This window comes from Prunus mume, linkage group LG4, assembly GCF_029339155.1.
Source record: "Prunus mume cultivar Tortuosa linkage group LG4, ASM2933915v1, whole genome shotgun sequence".
Lineage (NCBI taxonomy): Eukaryota > Viridiplantae > Streptophyta > Magnoliopsida > Rosales > Rosaceae > Prunus > Prunus mume.
This window is the reverse complement of record NC_142701.1, coordinates 7702900-7719931: the sequence shown is the minus strand read 5'-3', so window position 1 is coordinate 7719931 and position 17032 is coordinate 7702900. Positions and strand designations below refer to the sequence as shown.

Here is a 17032-nt window from a genome sequence, read left to right as displayed (position 1 = left end):
TCAAATTTTACACTTTCTGCTTGACTAATCAAAAGGTCAATAATACTATTTTCTAAGGGATTACTACTACTATGTAAAAGATGTTTATGTTCTTTTTGTGGAAAATAACAAACTAATGTATTATTATCTAGAGTTAATTTTTTCTTTTGTTGTTCACTGATTTCTAAATTGAGGTATTCTATCATAAAATTTATCTAAGTCTACCTTTTTCTTTTAAGATGCCTAAATGCTCCTGAAAAGCTTCTATTGATTCTTTACAGACTTCTAAATGATATTGATTTCTTGTTATGCTATTCTGGACTTCTAACTTTCTTCTAGGATAATTATTTACTTCTGGTGATCTTATTAATTCTTCTAGATTCCTAATTTCTTTTTGGTATTCTACTTTCCGTTTCTTTAATTCCTGCAACCTTTCTTTTATTCTAATAGGTGTCCACCAAGGGCCAAACATGCAAATGGTTTACTGTTTTCAACTAGTGATTCTGGTAATTAACAAAATTTTAACAGGTTATAAAACGTTGGTTTTTATCAATTGTGTTGAGTGACTTCTGTCCTCAATTGTGTTGATCTGACTTCTGTCCTCAAGGTACTTTACTGGTATAACTATATTATTAAGGTGCTAAACTAAAGCTCTGATACCATTTTTGAACGGGGTCTCGGTCAAGGTTTTCTAAAGGCCAAAATAACAACCAGACACCATGCCTAGAACATGGAACTAGAACATGGAACTGCAAAGACGCCAACTTAAGGGCTATGGAGCAGAACTCAGAGGTCCTCTGAACTCAGAGGTTCCTTGACAGATATCTAATTATTGTTATGGCAAATATCAAACATGACCAAGTGCTCAAACACAGTACTGATTGTCAGTTTAGCAAGATAATAATATAATTATAAACAACGTTTCCCTATTTTGGACAAGAAGTCTACTAAGAAAACCAAAAATAAAAGAGAAAAAGACTTACTTAATTGCTTATGTTGCTGGAACTACTGTTATCACCGTGTAAATGGTGAGTTATTGATGATGATGGGACAGTATTAATGGTCAAGTATGTAAGTACAATGAATGGAAAAGAGAAAGTATATGAACAAAGGAGTTTTATTAATTGAAGGAGGAAATCGAGATTTTTTCTTCTCTGTGTTACTTCGTTCTTCGGAGTTACAAACTATATACACAAATTACACCGACCTCTACCATGGCTAAGGATGAAAAGAAAAGAAGAAGCTAAGGATGAGAAGAAGAGTTCTTCTCTTTCTGAAACTTTTATCTCTTACTCTCTGAAGTTTCATATGAACTTCACATGCACACACTATACAAGCCAAAGAATTCACATGACGATTGTACAAGCAAACAAAGTTTAAAATTATGGACTGCTACACTGTTGCTGCTGCTGCTGGTACTGTTACTGCTGCTGCTGAAAAAAGACAAGGACTTCACATGTTGCTGTCGTCTTTTGTGGAGAAGAGAGACCTAGGGCTTGCATGTCTTTGTTATTCAAGATAAAGGGCTTTCGTGCCATTTTGAAAATGTTTTGGGTTTTTTTGAAAGCTGCTTGTTTCCTTTGGGTTTTTCTCTAAATTTCGATTATAACAATGGGTCATGGGTATAATGGTCTTTTTATTCAAACTATGGTCATTAGTAGTAGAAAAAATTTCGTTTGATGTGTTATTGTAATACTACCATCTGGTGTTACTAAATCATATCTTATAACATGGGTGTGACAAATTTATATTTTAAAATATAAATATGTTATAAAATTAATGAATTAATAATACAACATGACAATGTTACGGTCATCTAAAACTTTCTTTGGACGAGACCTGTAAACCAGTTGCTTTCTTATCTCTCAAAAGAAAAAAAATCTTCGGACCCATCCATGCATAACCATGTCACTAAAACTGCTACAAGAACATGGATATCCATGTTGTTTGGCCCTAGACTGTTACATAGAAAAGTTTTTATTATTCTACAGTTAGGAATATTTTGTTAAAAAGAAGTTATGATTCAATGAGAACTGAAAGCCAATATGAAATATATTGTAGACTTTTTTTTTATCCATAGGTTTGTTAAAGGATTACGTGATTATGTGTTGAATCAAATGATTGTCCAAAAAGTACAGAATAACATTCATTTCTCTGGGTTCTTGTTTTGTCATAACGGTATAGAAGTAATGCAGCAAACACCAAAACAAACCCAAATTTTTTAGAACCCATCATTTCAATCTTCATTTCTAGACCCACTATGATGATCCCTCAAAGCCCAGCTGGTATTAGGGAGATCCATTTATTTATATTACATCAGTTGTTTTCTCTTTGATGTTCTCATCAAGCGTTTTCAATGTCATTTCGTTCCATGACCAATCTTTTGGTGAACTTGGAATGGCAGATGCCTGAATTAGGTGCGATCCTACCCTAAGGGCAGGGTAGGCAGCCGCCTACTCCATTTTTTGCCAAATCAAAATTACTCAATATCCATTACAATTAAATTTCTTCTTGTCTATTCAAATCCAACCCACCAGGAGTGGTCCTACCCTAAGGGCAGGGTAGGCAGCCGCCTACTCTTTTTTTGCCAAACTAAAAATTACTCAATATTCAATACAATCAAATTTCTTCTGCCTATTGAAACCCAACCCACTAGGGGCGATCCTACCCTAAGGACAAGGTAGGTAGCCGCCTACTCCATTTTTTGCCAAACCAAAAAATTAACCAATACAATCAAATTCCTTCTGCCTACTCAAACTCAACCCACTCAAATTTTCCCTTTAACAAAAACAATAACTCAGCCCACTCAAACTTTCTCCTTTAATAAAAACAATAAAAAGCAATATAAGCATGTGAAAGTTGTATGGAGAATTTTTTCAATGTTGACGAACATTGTGAATTTTGTTAATACTTCTGCTAAGTGCCGTAATGAGTTAATTTAATTCGAAAAACTGAACTCAAAAAGTTGTTGGATTCTGGGGAACTTGAGACAGGTAGATAACTTAATCAATGTCGTAGTTTGAAATGAGTTGGAGCCACTCATTGGGGATCTTACTTTGCCTCTATTACAAGTTTGATGAGTTTATTTAAAGAGACTAAAATACTTCTCCAGGAAATCAGTGATTATGGACCTAACCAACAATTTCGTGGCGATGCAAAGAATAACTATATTGTTATGATGTCTTTTGAGTTTGTGTTTTCATTTCTTTTGATAGATAAAGTTATGGGATTGACCAACTTTCTTTGTCAAGTGTTTCAGACAAAAACTCATGATATTGTAAGTTCTTTAAACTTTGTTGAAAACATAAAATCACAGTTCTAAGATATGAGGGCACATGGCTGAAATAATTTATTCATGAGTGTGGTATCAGTTTCTGAACAACATGGTATTGATGTTCCTGATATGAGTTTCGTTATATAATGGGCACACATCATTTTTGTCAACAAAAAGATTTTATTACAGTTGAATATTACTATCGCGTTGATGTATTTAATAATGTGATAGATTGCATGTTGAGGGAGTTAAATGACAGATTTCCAGAACAAATAGTTGGACTTCTTATTCTTAGCTCAACATTAGATCCTTGTAATTCCTTCAAATCATTCAATATTGGGCATCTATGTAAACTTGCTGAGAAATTCTATCATGCTGATTTCAGCCCAAGTGACTTGAAAGCTTTAGAAATTGAGTTGAGGTATTTTCAAAATGATATGCATCGTCTTCCCTGCTTTAAGGACCTCACCACTCTTCCTCAGTTATGTCAACAATTGGTGAAAACAACTTTGGCAGAAAACTACCATTTGCTTTACAGTTGATTCAGTTAGTGTTGACTCTTCCTGTTTCTACAGCAACAACGGAACAAGTTTTTTCATGTATGAGAATTATTAAGAATAGACTTTAGAGCATCATAACTGATGAATTCCTTGTTGATTGCATGATTATTCTCCATATTGAAAGAGAGTTTGCTAATAATATCGATAATGAAGATATAATTGAGGAATTTAAGATTTCTAAGCCTTGTAGGGTAACGTTTAAAATTTAAATAGTTTAGTTTTGTGTTGCATTGCATTTACTTCTTATTTTTTTGTTAAGTTTTTATTTATGTATAGATATGCATATTTGAGGGTAAGGCTCATTACGTCGCCTCTGACTAGGTGTATCTTTTTATTTTTATGAATAAAATTCACTCGTACCGTCGAGTTTTTAAGGTAAGTTTCACCTACTTGACTTTTGAATCTTGAATTCGCCATTGTCCGAATCCTGTAAGAGAGCCAAAAAAGTTGCAGAGAAGGTGGTTGATGAAATGGGGAAGAGAAGATTTGCCTCTAACAATTAAGTCCTATTTCTAGTTCACACATTCTGCAAAGCCCTTTTTCTTCTTTATAAGTTTCTGAATATAAGTCTTTTTCATGAGATGTCTTCAGGCTGGGAATTTACTGGGTGCTCCTGTTGAAGAATGGACAGTTGGTGGAATTGCATTGATTTGACTTCATAAAGGATGTCAAGAGGAGACCAAGTTATGAAGAAATTAATCATTCACTGTTCTTATTAATGCAGTTGCAGGGTCATAAGTTCAATCTGTACTGTACACGGATGGCACGCTTGCATACGGCCATAAATTCAAGGAGCACGCCAATGAGTTGCTGCAGTTCCTGCGACCGCAACCTTGTTGCAGGCTCACCAGACAGGAAAGCAGTGCACACACTCGGTACCCCGTTGTTAACCTGCAAATAGAAAGTAGAGAAATCTGATCAGTTATATATAGAGATATAATTTGAACGGAGTAAGCAACTGATACAGTATTGGTTCAGAAAAACGGAGTTTTGAGAACAAAGTTCAACCTGAACTGCAACACTGACTTGAAGAATTCCCTGTAGGGTCTGGAAAAGTGGGAGTTGATCCCCTTTCAGAACTGCAAGGCTCTTCAAGTTCATTTTGTAAAGCAGCTGTCCGACTTTCAATCATTCCCAATGGCATTTTCTACTGGGGGAACTCAAGCAATTCCGATTTGGTAACCAAAAGCCTGTTCACGAGACCTAGGAATGAACCTGAAGATTCCACTGGTCTTCCAATCCACCTTGAGTCTTTCCATTTTTCGTAAATGGGGTATCAAACAAGAAACGCTCAAAGACTCGTGCACAAACACTACCGGTGGAAAGAGAAAAGATTCTCTCCCTTCTGCTTCCCAAATCTTCGTCTTCCATGACTGAATCAACAACAGTCATCTGCAGGTGGCAGACACCAGGCTGCAATTCATCTGCCTTTACCTGCCTAGAATCTGGAACAAGTTCCAGAATTCTTGCACAAAAATGAAACAGCTCACCTTGAGGAAATAGCTTATTTCCGAGTTGTAGGTACTTCACAGCAGAGTCAACAGTAAGTTTTGATGCACCATATCCTTCTACCTACCTCAGCTGCAGAAGTCTCAGAGCAGATCTCATTGCTGATCATTGGACAAATTTTACTTAGAGCAGTTATGTAATCTTTAGAGAATAAAAATAGGCTACTAGCTAAAAGTAAACAAGTGGCAACTGTTTTACATCTCAAGTACTGCAGAGAGAGAAAAGATTGGTATAATTATGCATCAAGCCATACACGGAAAGTAATTTCAATTTTACTATACACTCAGAATAGCCAAAATCTAGAAAGTTTTCAACATAATTGCTTTCAAGTTTTTTACATGGCAGCGGGGTTTTGCTCTTCTCATAACTCAGAATAGCCAAAATCTACGCAATTGTTCGAGTTTCCTTACCACCCTCACATCTCACCACGCCAACTGGATCACCGAAAAAGCAAGAAATTGTTTTTACCCAAAATCTCCACATTGAGCAGTTAGCGGGGTTTTGACTACAATTGAACAAAAACTGACGGAAAGGGGTACACATACACGCCCACATGTACATAATTGCCTTTTGATAAATTATTGACTTTTTCAACTTTCACATTCCAATTGACTAAAAACATAAATCTCAATTTAAAATTACCCAACGAAAGTGGAAAAAAAAAAGTCCAAGAATTTGTCCAAATTGCACTAGTGTCAGACCCTAAACACATTTAGTCCTTCACAATCTTTTGAACTACAACTAAGAACAAAGTATGTAGAAGAAGGTAACAAAAACCAAGAAAATATGTCAAAATGGAGAGGGGAGAGAGAAAATTAGATTTGTTAGTTAGAACCAAGGTCTAAAATATCGATGGTTTCAGAAATATCGGTAGTTCAAAAACACGGAAATTTCAATGGACATATCGGGAAATTATCGATATCGATAATATCGGTGAGACCAGTTTATACTGAAAATATAATATTAATAAAATATCCACATATTATAACATAGGTGAATTAGTAATACAACATTATGGTGTTCCCATCATCTAAAGACCTCAAAACAAGTTGCTTTCTTATCTCTTAAAGAAAAAAAATCTTTTATTTCGATCCATCCATACTCCTACGTCACCCCCGAGCTGCTCCAAGAAATTGGGTCTTCATGTTGTTTGGCCCCAGACTACGACATTGAGAAGTTTTTTCTTATTCTACAGTTAGGAATATTTTGTTAAAAAAAGTTATGATTCAATGAGAATTGAGAACCAATATGAAATATATTGAATTATTATTATTATTATCTACAGGTTTGTTAAAGGATTACATGAGTACGTGTAGAATCAAATGATTGTCCAAAAAGTACAGAAACATTCATTATCTGGATTCTTGTTTTGTCATAATGGTATAAAAGTAATGCAGGAAACACCAAAACAAACCCAAAAGTTTTAGAACCCATCATTTCTAGACCCACGTGGTCTTAGGCAGATCCACGTTATATATACCACAGTATATACATAAGTGAAATTTTAACTGCCACAGGCACAACTGAGGAACTTGATTGAAACCAAGAAGAATAACTGTAATTCAATCAATCCTTTTTTTTATTTTTCTTTTGTAGGAATGATTACTTAATCACTGTTGATTTTGTATACATAAGTACATGTTCGAGATGATGAACATCGTTTATAGGTATAATGTCATTTGCTGATCTGATAATGAGAATGCCTTGGCCACCAATGCTTCTCAAAGTTTAGGAACGATAATTTGTAGGAAACCATCCCTGCACCAGTAAAACCTATCAGAATCAGTTTCTTGTGCTTAAAGTCAAAAAAAAAAAACATTAGAATAACTACTACATGAATTTACAATGAGTTGAAGACTCCATGATCTGCATGCATGCTAAAATCATGCCAATATACAAGAAAGCTTCTCGAGGCCATTGATTTGGAAAACTTAAAACGCAACAAAAATGTTTTGCAGATCCTCATATGTATTGAACATTTGAAATCATATAAATCTGCACATTGTTTTATTGACTCGAGGGAGGGGGGAGTTTTAGATGCATGAGTGGGGCAGTGTTTGATTGTCATATGTAATATCCGAATCTAATGGTCGTTTTGAGAGCCGTTAAAACGCCTGAGTATTTCAAACTCCATGGCTAGTGTATGAAGTACTAATCCCTTAAAGCCAGAAAAAACATACATAGCAATTCATATGAATGTGGTCACAACATGGAAATATAAGCATAATATTTTGACATTTGATATCTATCGACAGAAGACATACTGAAAGTAAGTTCTTAAAGGCTCCCCAAGGCAGAGAGTTCAGTTAGAACTTTCCATATTGAACTACTGGTTGACATATCACTAGCATGTAAGAGGAGGTGCCTCTTGGAGTATTAAATATTGCTGATGCAATACAAAAGTCTACTTGTCTCGAACAGCATTTTATGATTTTTCTAATAAGCCTGAACTTCTTGTTACAAATCTAATTTAATAGACCAGACTAAAGAAAAAGTTTTCCATTGAGGGATAACCAGTGCAGCGCATCGAGAAGCAAAAGCATAAAATAAAGAAGGAAATCAAGGAATACGGTTGAATGAAATTCTGACTTACAAAAAATCAGCAGAGACGCTGTCCTTGTTCACATTAGGAGGAAGCGGCCACACAACCTCATAAGGCCCTTGTGAAATCTCTCTTTTATGGTATGTAGGAACAGAATCATTTGAACAACCTGCCACTTTCCAGAACCAGGTGGAGCGTTTACCTTTTACAGTCAACCTGCCACAAATTGGCACTGAGATCAGGTACAATATTCAATTCAAACTTCTAGTGAAATTGTTCAAGGCATCTTACTTTTGATCATCGATCTCCACTCTAATATCTTTGATATTGACACCTGGAATTTCAACTGTTATAACATAGTTGCATTCTGATTCTGCAATATCCATTCTCGGGGACCACTCAATTCCTGAGCCAAAATCAAGAACAAAAAGTTCAAAAAGACTTCTCTAATTCTTGCTTCTTTTTAAGATATAACTCTCCCCCTCCCCTAAAATTCACACCAAAGATATTGCAAGACTGGTTCTTTACAAGCCGCCATACACTGATAAGTGCAAAAATATCTAATGCTTTAAAGAAGATTCTTCCTAGTCTTTAAATCATATTCAATATCAAGACTTGTTCTTTGATATTTGCATGTTGCTACAGGGTTGTATTAGTGAATTGATCAGTACATCACAAGTTCATTTATTCGGACATCAAACTACTAACCATTTGGTTCGGCAGAGTGTACTTTCTTCTTGGAATATAGATGTTTCTCTCCACTTACTGTTCTGCTTGGTCTGGCAAACTTAGGCTCGGGAGCAGTTAATATGCTACCTTGCGCCAGGTTTTGGATCATTTCTGTAGTTGGTAAGTTCGGTCCTATCCTCGAAGGTTGAGAGAACAATGGAGCTTCAGAAGTATTGTAAAAGCTTTCATTTGCAGTAACCTGCCAAAATGTTTTAAAATCAAAGACTGCAACACTGAATCATTACCTAGAGACCTTTATAGACATATGTAATCGAGTGTAGCAAAATACAAGCACCTCTTTAATCGAAGCCTGCCTCATGAACCTAGTTTGAGAAGCAGATGCTTGCCGCGCAAAATACATTTTATTGTCCCGCCTAGCCACAGAGTTTAAACTACTGCTGCAGTTCTGAGACAAAGAAGACAAGTGGACTGATCATTCAAGCCAACTGAAATTTGCAGGAGAAAACAAAAGGAAATGAACTTTTCAGGAAAAGAAAAACGTGTTCTGCAGTTGTCTATCTCTTGAGCATTTGGAAATCCAGATTGATTCTAACCTCTAGGTCTTCCTTCCAAACACAATTCCCTTACACCCTCCTTTTGCCTAGTTGTCCACTAGCTACTGTGTGTACTTATGAAAATCAGCTTTGTGATAAAACCACACATTTCTTATATATGATGTTTAATTTCAAATGCTAAATAGAATTTTTGCAATGTTTCTGTTGCTTAATTATGAAATTCATGCTCATTTGAATTTACCAATTGATTTGCTTTACTTTTGATTGCGAATAAAATTCCATACATAAAAAATAATACTATTCAAACAGTTAGTGTCACAACTAATTTATAAATTTCCCACCAAAAAGGGAACTAACTTCTAAATTTATATACGTACAACGGTACAAGAAACGAAGAAATGCCCATCAACCCAAATCATGACAAGCCAATTGGTGGAATTAGTTCCTGCCGTTTTCTTATTAGATTTTCCCAGGAACCAAACAGAGGGTTGGCCAAGAAACGTGGAAAACTTACCATGGGGAGTACGTGAGTTGCAGATACATCATCAATGGGTGCAAAGTGGGCAGCAATTGTGCTGATTCTGCGCCTTGCAGTTTGAGCCTCCATTGTTGTAGCCTCAGCTCTTGAACTTCGCTAAGCTTTGTGGCGAACAAATTTGGCCGAGGAGATGAATGAATATCAAGTGACTGAGTGAGTCGAAGTGAGATATTCTTGGAGGAAGGGATAACAGGTGGGGTCCTTCAACAAAGATTCATTAGATGCCACGTGGCAGAAGATGCAAAAAACTCATATTCTCAGATTTTTTTTTTATGCTTGATCAGAAACAGACAAGAAGATTTTTTCATTTTGTGTAGGACGAAGGAAGAATTTGATACGACTCCTCGCCGGTATGTGCTAGGGTTTTTATTTTTCTCTTTGTAATTTTGATTACTCAAAAAAATATTTTTTTTTCCTAAGGATTTTACATACTGAAAAGTGTTTTACATACTGAAATATATATATATATCTCATGTCAAAAGACCCCAAAAAAAAGAAAAAAAAAGAAGAAAAAATTAGACGCGTTAAAGTATCGTATACAAATTGATGTTATGTAGTGGTAGTCTAAGAAACTAGTTAAAGTATCTTGTACAAATTGATCACGATTCACGAACAATGCCTCATCCACTTCCAATCTAGTCGATCACATGAATCATATAAAAAAAAAACAACCCGGCGTTCCTCAATATTTTCCATCTTCCAACTTATGTCTGTCTCTGGTCCAATCTTGGTTCTTGTGTAATTTGACCCACCATCCCTTCACCATATTCTTTTCAGCCTCACTGGTACTGCATACATCACCCAATGATTTCTTCTGTTTGCAAAACACATACATCCATGGGCGGAGAATTCTTTTGTTAGATACTCTAATGTTCATCCTAAATATTTAAAAGCCTTGGATAGCCAAAATCTCCAATGAGTTTTGAGCACATGTTGAGATCCAATGATTGCAAACGTATACTGGATATTATATATCTTTATCCTTTTATGGCTTGCTCTTGTTCTAAACTTAATTTGGTTGATTTCTAGGCCTATTTCTTTGCTTCTCCTCTTTTCACTCCTATGGACCAATGCTGGATATCCTCTATATGTTATCTGATGTTTGGATTACTCAGTTTCTAACAAGACCTGCTGGTCATTTTGATTGAATTGGTTTGTTGGCCAGTTTTAATTCCCAAGCTCACGAGTCTTACAATCCACCCCTTTTGGGGCCAGCATCAAACTAATGCTATCTTGCCCAAAAGGCCTCTCTTTGATGCCGGCGATGGTGCATTTTCATCCGACTTACCATTTTCGCTCTTTGTCATCAGTGTGTTTTCTTTAATGTGCTTCGGCTTTTCTCCCATATTGTGCGTAAAGTAGCATGGTTCTTCAAATTTGACTAGCTCCTTTGCCGTTTCAACCGTTTTTGAAACTCTGTACTCCTTCACAAAGTAACGTCCTAAGGCCAATGATCAGTTTATTCTTGTCATGCCCTTCAAGAATGGCAAAATCCTCCTGGTGAATTTTGATGCCAAAATCCTCCTTGTGGTTGTTTTTCCTAAGGGATCAGATTTCCTTTCATCTTTCTTGGGGCCCAGCGTCCTTGCTCACACATTTATGGTCGAGGTACAACTTTGATACCATTCTATCATGACCCAACTCTACTGGCAAGATATTGTCCGCTTTGGGTCTCCCTCTCACGTTTTATTTTTTGGCTCAAACTAGTGTTATCTTGCCCAAAATACCTCTTTTTAGTACCGGTAATGGTGCATTTTCGTCCTACTTCCCATTTTCTCGCTCTTTGTTGTCGGTGGCCCTAACATTATATTTATCTGTTTAATGTCTTCTTTAATGTGCTTCAGCTTTTCTCCAATATTGTGTAAAGCAGCATGGTTCTTCAAATTTGACTATCTCTTTAGTCGTTTCAACTGTTTTTGAAACTCTGTACTCCTTCATAGAGTAACCGATTCCCCCGACCATGATAGCCACCTCCCAGGCACTAAAAAAAATCCCATAGTCCTAAGGCCATTGATAAGTTTATTCTTGTCTATGGGCCTTTCAAGAATGGCAAAATCCTCCGGGTAAATTTTGATGTCAAGCACTCCTTGTGGTTATGTTTCTGATTTCTTTTCATGTACATCTTATATAGGATTTCCTTGTCCCCATTTAAGTAATTTTGTCCTCGTTGTTACAATCAATCAAACATACAAAGTTTATATATAATTTCTCAAAACAGTGAGCTCTTCCCCTTGTCCCCAAGTTCAAATTCCCTTCCCCGTGGATAAGATTAATTTAGAGTAATTTAGATTATCATTTATATCAAAATAACCAAAACAAATTCAAACAATACAAAACAAAGAAAGAAAAGGAAAACTCAAACAAAGATCCTATCTTTAATAGGATTGGGTTGTGATGGATTGTAATTGGAGTGGATAAGAAAGATATGCTCAAAAAAAAGTGTTGAGTTGTGATTAGGAACACCCACAATCCTCATTGACTCATTTGCTCTTAATTTGCAGCCATAATTAAACCAGATAATGTAGTAATAAGTGAAAAGAAAAAAGGAAAAACAAAAAAGGTGTGGTGTGTGTGGAGAAGGAGTATAAAGAGTAAGACTGAAGACCATTTCTCCTCCACTTGTCTTCTCTAAAGTTGAAAGTTGAATGAAAGGCCATGGCAGTCAACGCTGGTTTGCTTTACAGGCATGTACACTAGTTCTCCCCCTGTAATAATAAAATACCAATATTTTCTCCCATTTTTGTCTCCTTTGTTGTCTATACGACCATTCAAACTTCCAAGTCCGTGTCTTTGGAGACTTTCAAACCCAACAAAGAGAGACACTTTGCATATATATATAAAAATGAAACAAATCCCACGCATCGACTCAATATATTTCAAACGCGATGCTTTAGACTGCTTAGAAAATTCAAAGAAAGTGATCCTTTTCCAACTCTCTCTCCGTCTTCTCTCTTGCTTTCTCTGCAAGTTGCGCGTCTAGATTGGGTTAGAAAGTCAAAACTTCTGCACAAACAGAGCCAAAAGTTCCTTCGTCCTTCTCACAATCTCTGGCTGCTTTCCTGTGTTTGCATAATTCAATCATATAATTCACAACCCACTTGCTGGATTGGGCTAAATCTTTCATTTTCTTTGTTTTTTGATTTTTGGTTTCATTTGAGGCAATCCCAGTTTTGGGTTTAGCAGAGGAGAAGCTCTCTTTGATTGGCTTGGAGTTTTGTTGGGTTTTAAATTCCCCCAAAAGCAGATTTGGATGCCAGTTTTGTTTTAAATGAATTTGAGAGATTTCAAACTACATACTCATATTGATAAATTGTGAAAAAGAAAATCCAGCTTTCAAATTCTTTGGATTTGATGCTCTCAGGGTCTACTTGCTATTAGTTGATTGAGTTTGAGGTAATTTCATAACTTTGTCAATCTTGGATTGTAGATACTGCCTTCCAAGGTTTCTGGGTTTTGAAATTCAGGTTCAAAGAGTTCAGCTTTTCACTAACTTCAGCCAGATTGAAGTTGAGGATATTTGATCCAATTGCCAATCCATATAGAATCTGTGGTTTAAAGTTTGTGGGACTTGTGAATTATGGAGGGGACTCAAGGTGGTTCTAATGCACCAGCGCCTTTTCTTACAAAAACATATGACTTGGTGGATGACCCCTCATCCAACCGCGTTGTGTCTTGGAGTGAAACTGGTTGTAGTTTCGTGGTTTGGGATCCCACAGAGTTCGCCAAAGAAATGCTTCCCATGTATTTCAAACACAACAACTTTTCAAGCTTCGTGAGGCAGCTGAATACATATGTGAGTTCTTTAGTGTTTCTTTACTTTTGGAGCTTATTGATTTATTTTCAATTTTCTGTCTTCGTGTCTTGTTTTTTTTTTTTTTCCTTGGGAAATTATCCATTTAGATATAGCATGTCATTTTCTTTTGTGCTTGATTTTTGGTGTCATGGGTTAAACTCAAACAAATGATAGACTAGTCGCATTACAAAATTCAGAAATGATTAGTATTTCTGCAGATTATATGTTTTGTTTGAACTTTCTTGTAAAGTTTTGTGCTTGTACACGCTTTATTGGCTTCCAAGTTCCAACTAGGAATGTTTATTTTGCTTCGTAAATCTATCTGTTTATCTGGTCTGTTGGAGCATTTCTGACTTAACTCCGTTAGCAGTTGCAAGCATGCTAGTGTTGTTTTGGTTTGTTTATAACCAAAATTTCTGGATGCTTGTAGTTGTTTGTCTGTCAGAGCTAATCTTGATTAGCAGGTGGTCCTTAGAACTTGGTGGAGTTCATAGAATCAAAATGGAAAAGCGTTTAGTTTATGAGAAGACTGGAATATGGCCGCCACCATTAGCTCCTCTAGCTCCGAGCCACGAAAACTTTTTCAATATATGCGAAACAGGCAAAAAATTCTTAGATTGGGAACAAGAGTAAATGGGGTCTGAACTGTGAAGCTGACAAATGGACAAACCTTGTCTTGGAGAAGGGCTCTTTGAAGATGATGGAGAATTCCATAAACACTTCATTTGATTGGCAATCGCAAAGCAGTGGTTTTTTATTCGGTACCATTTGGATCAACTGTGATAGTTCATGGCTCTTATTATTGAGGATGCTGTTCAGCCTGAAAGGACATGATTTGAAACTTGATCAATGAGGTTATTTAAAAGGCTTGTATAGCAGTGTTTATTTAGCTTGAAGTGCTGAGAGACATTGAGTAGGTTGGTTTGCAGTTGGCATACATGGTTGGGCCTCACTGGAAAGGTTTTCAAGACATGCTACCATGTTGGGGCTGGATTTCTGAGGTAGATTATAGATTAGGTATCTTTGTGGTTTGTAGGTCCTTGTGTTTCCTATGCTGTGTTACTATTAAAAATTCAGGGGCACAGTCTTATTTTAGAGTCGTATGGTCACCGCTGCTAAGAGGAGTTCAATAATTGGGGTTATTGCCCTGGTTTGCTGAGATTTGTTGGAGGGATTTTCAGGGTGATGGAGAAAGTATACTTAAGCTATAGAAAGATTATACATTCTCTCCCATCCAAAAAGGGAGGTGGGCTGAAGTTGAAGAGTTTGTTGAAATTAGTTTTCCTATACTACCTGAATTTTTCCCTTCAATTCCCAAAACCTGAATTAGATTCTGTCTAAACTTACCTTTATTTTCTATTTAATTAAAGGAAAAAGGGTTTTAGTTGCAATTGATTAGGCTAATGCTACTGTATGGTTGAGAGATTAGAGAGCTTATCCAGGGAGAATTTAAACAATTACTCAAGCGATTTTCGAAGCTTAAAATAGTTTATAATGGTCTTAACCTGTGTGCTTGATTTTATATAAAAGCCAGCCATCTAGTATTGTCTAATCTAGCACCATCGGTTCAGTTTTTTTGGTTTTTCTATGTTGCACCTGCATTTTGTTTTTCGGTTATTAATGTGTGTATGGTTCTTAATTGTTGAAAGTTTGTGTTCTGTACGAGCAGGGGTTTAGGAAGATTGATCCTGAACAGTGGGAGTTTGCAAATGAGGAATTCTTAAGAGGAGGAAGACATCTGCTGAAGAAAATTCACCGCCGCAAGCCAATTCATAGTCATTCCATGCAGAATCATGAGTATTCTTCAGTTCCTTTAAGTGAGACAGAAAGGGAAGAATATGAGAAGAAAATCAATAGACTGAATCATGATAAAAGCTTGCTTGAGTTAGAGCTACAAAGGCATCAAAGAGAGAATCAAGAGTTTGACTATCAAATACAGATATTACAAGAACAACTGCAGAAAATGGAACATCAGCAGAAACAGTATACATCCGTCTTGGCTCAACTACTGCAGAAACCAGGATTAGCTTCTATACTTATGCAAAAATCAGAAATCCATAACAAAAAGAGAAGATTGTTGACATCTAGCCACGTTACTGATGATTTCAAGATGGAAATTTTGAATTTTAATACGCAGAACGAAAACCTGGGTACAATTTCAACTCCCATAATAAAGTTGGACCAGCTTGAGAAGATGGAGTCTTCCTTAAACTTTTGGGAAGATTTTCTACATGGGATCGGGGAAGCAATGCCTGAAGAAGTAAATGATATTGGCTTGTTATCTCAGGCCTCTCCCATCATTGTTACAGAAATACAAGACCCTGGCATGAATAGCAGGCCTTGCTCACCTAGATCGCGTTTATCTTCGCCAAATTCAATGAATGTTTCATCCCCAGAGGTGGTTGGGTCTGCAAATTTTCTTGACATCCTTGCTATAACATCAACATGCCACAATGTTGATTTCAGGCCAAAATCTTCAGGGATTGATATGAACTCTAAGCCCGATACTGCTTCTGCGGCTGAGGCCTTGAAAGAAATGGTACAGGAAATGAAAAATGCCGAGCCTGCTGCGGCAAATGATATGTTTTGGGAACAGTGCCTGACAGAGACCCCTGGTTTAGATGATGCGCAGGAAGTACAGTCAGAAAGAGGGGATAGCGATGGCGGAGTGAGCAATACCAATCCAGCTATTCAGAAAAAGCTTTGGTGGAACACAGATGTAGATAACTTCACAAACCAAATAGGGCGCCTCACTTCAGCTAGTTGACCGGTGAACACTTGACGTTTCAACGTTCAGATTTATACTATATAAACTTTAAGTTGGAATTACTTAGTCCTGTATTTTCTAGATATTCGAATTTTTCTTTAGCTCATTCTTGTGGTGCATATTTATTCTTTCTGATATAGCTTGGACTTAGAGATACAATAAGCTAGAGACACAAACTTCTTCACTATTGTATGTAAATGATATCAGGTTTCCAGGAGTTTCTATTGCTGATATATATACCTTTCCTTCTTTTATGATTTGAATGTAACTTCACATTAGTGCTACATTTAACTGATTTAGACCTTGCTAGCTTGGAATTGGTTTCCATTGACAATTTATGAGGAATGAGGAGGCTTTCTTTAGGCTATGGTTCCGATGAAAAAAGACGATAATTTTTCCATATATGTCGTTCAATGTGGTCATGTTTGACTTAGAATTTTTTTCCTTGTATATATGGTTCAACATTGTCATGTTTAATTTAGAATTTTAGAAGGTTCTTCACTGCATAAGGTTGGTGAGGGTTCTGTGCAGTGCACCATCAGAAGGTAGATGCTCATGACATGCATGCTTACCATGATAAGAACAAAGTGAGAGTAGAGTAGCTAGCTCTTCTAATGGAACATGTGTGGTTAATTACATATAGAATAATCACAACAGAATGAAAATTGTGTTGAAAATATTAATTAATTATACTCGAAATAATAAAATAAATTAAAAAAACAAAGTGATACATCGTGATACTAGTAACAACCATCTCCTCTCATACCATAGTGGGAGAAATCCAATTTGCCCACAACGGTTCCATCCGCAAAGTACTTGAGCGCCA

General features: G+C 36.3%; 2 protein-coding genes across 3 annotated transcripts; one reads left to right on the top strand and one right to left on the bottom strand.

Annotated features, from left to right (window-relative positions):
• Window positions 1-6883: 6883 nt before the first annotated feature.
• On the bottom strand, window positions 6884-9794 carry ACD32.1 (alpha-crystallin domain 32.1). Its single transcript, XM_008230656.3, has 6 exons — window positions 9623-9794; window positions 8889-8999; window positions 8573-8792; window positions 8156-8270; window positions 7916-8080; window positions 6884-7080 (listed from the first exon to the last, which is right to left on the bottom strand). Exons 1-6 carry the CDS (start codon window positions 9713-9715, stop codon window positions 7044-7046), a joined length of 741 nt encoding a protein of 246 aa, XP_008228878.2. The 5' UTR covers window positions 9716-9794; the 3' UTR covers window positions 6884-7043.
• A 2638-nt stretch (window positions 9795-12432) lies between these two features.
• Window positions 12433-16460, top strand: LOC103328257 (heat stress transcription factor A-4c-like). Of its 2 annotated transcripts, none has more exons than XM_008230657.2 (2): window positions 12433-13439; window positions 15109-16460. In XM_008230657.2, exons 1-2 carry the CDS (start codon window positions 13224-13226, stop codon window positions 16204-16206), a joined length of 1314 nt encoding a protein of 437 aa, XP_008228879.2. In that variant the 5' UTR covers window positions 12433-13223; the 3' UTR covers window positions 16207-16460. The 2 variants fall into 2 exon arrangements, with proteins under 2 accessions (XP_008228879.2, XP_088905992.1); XM_089049866.1 differs by lacking the exon at window positions 12433-13439 and adding an exon at window positions 13502-14440.
• The last annotated feature ends 572 nt before the right edge of the window (window positions 16461-17032 follow it).

Bases quoted from the DNA above. Each gene is read 5' to 3' on its own strand.
- ACD32.1 (XM_008230656.3), bottom strand. From the start codon at position 9,715: ATGGAGGCTCAAACTGCAAGGCGCAGAATCAGCACAATTGCTGCCCAC. The intron at 9,000-9,622 runs GTAAGTTTTCCA...TCTTTGTCTCAG, and splicing joins CAACTCACGTACTCCCCATG to AACTGCAGCAGTAGTTTAAA. The intron at 7,081-7,915 runs GTAAGTCAGAAT...TTACTGGTGCAG, and splicing joins AGCGTCTCTGCTGATTTTTT to GGATGGTTTCCTACAAATTA.
- LOC103328257 (XM_008230657.2), top strand. From the start codon at position 13,224: ATGGAGGGGACTCAAGGTGGTTCTAATGCACCAGCGCCTTTTCTTACA. The intron at 13,440-15,108 runs GTGAGTTCTTTA...CTGTACGAGCAG, and splicing joins TGAGGCAGCTGAATACATAT to GGGTTTAGGAAGATTGATCC.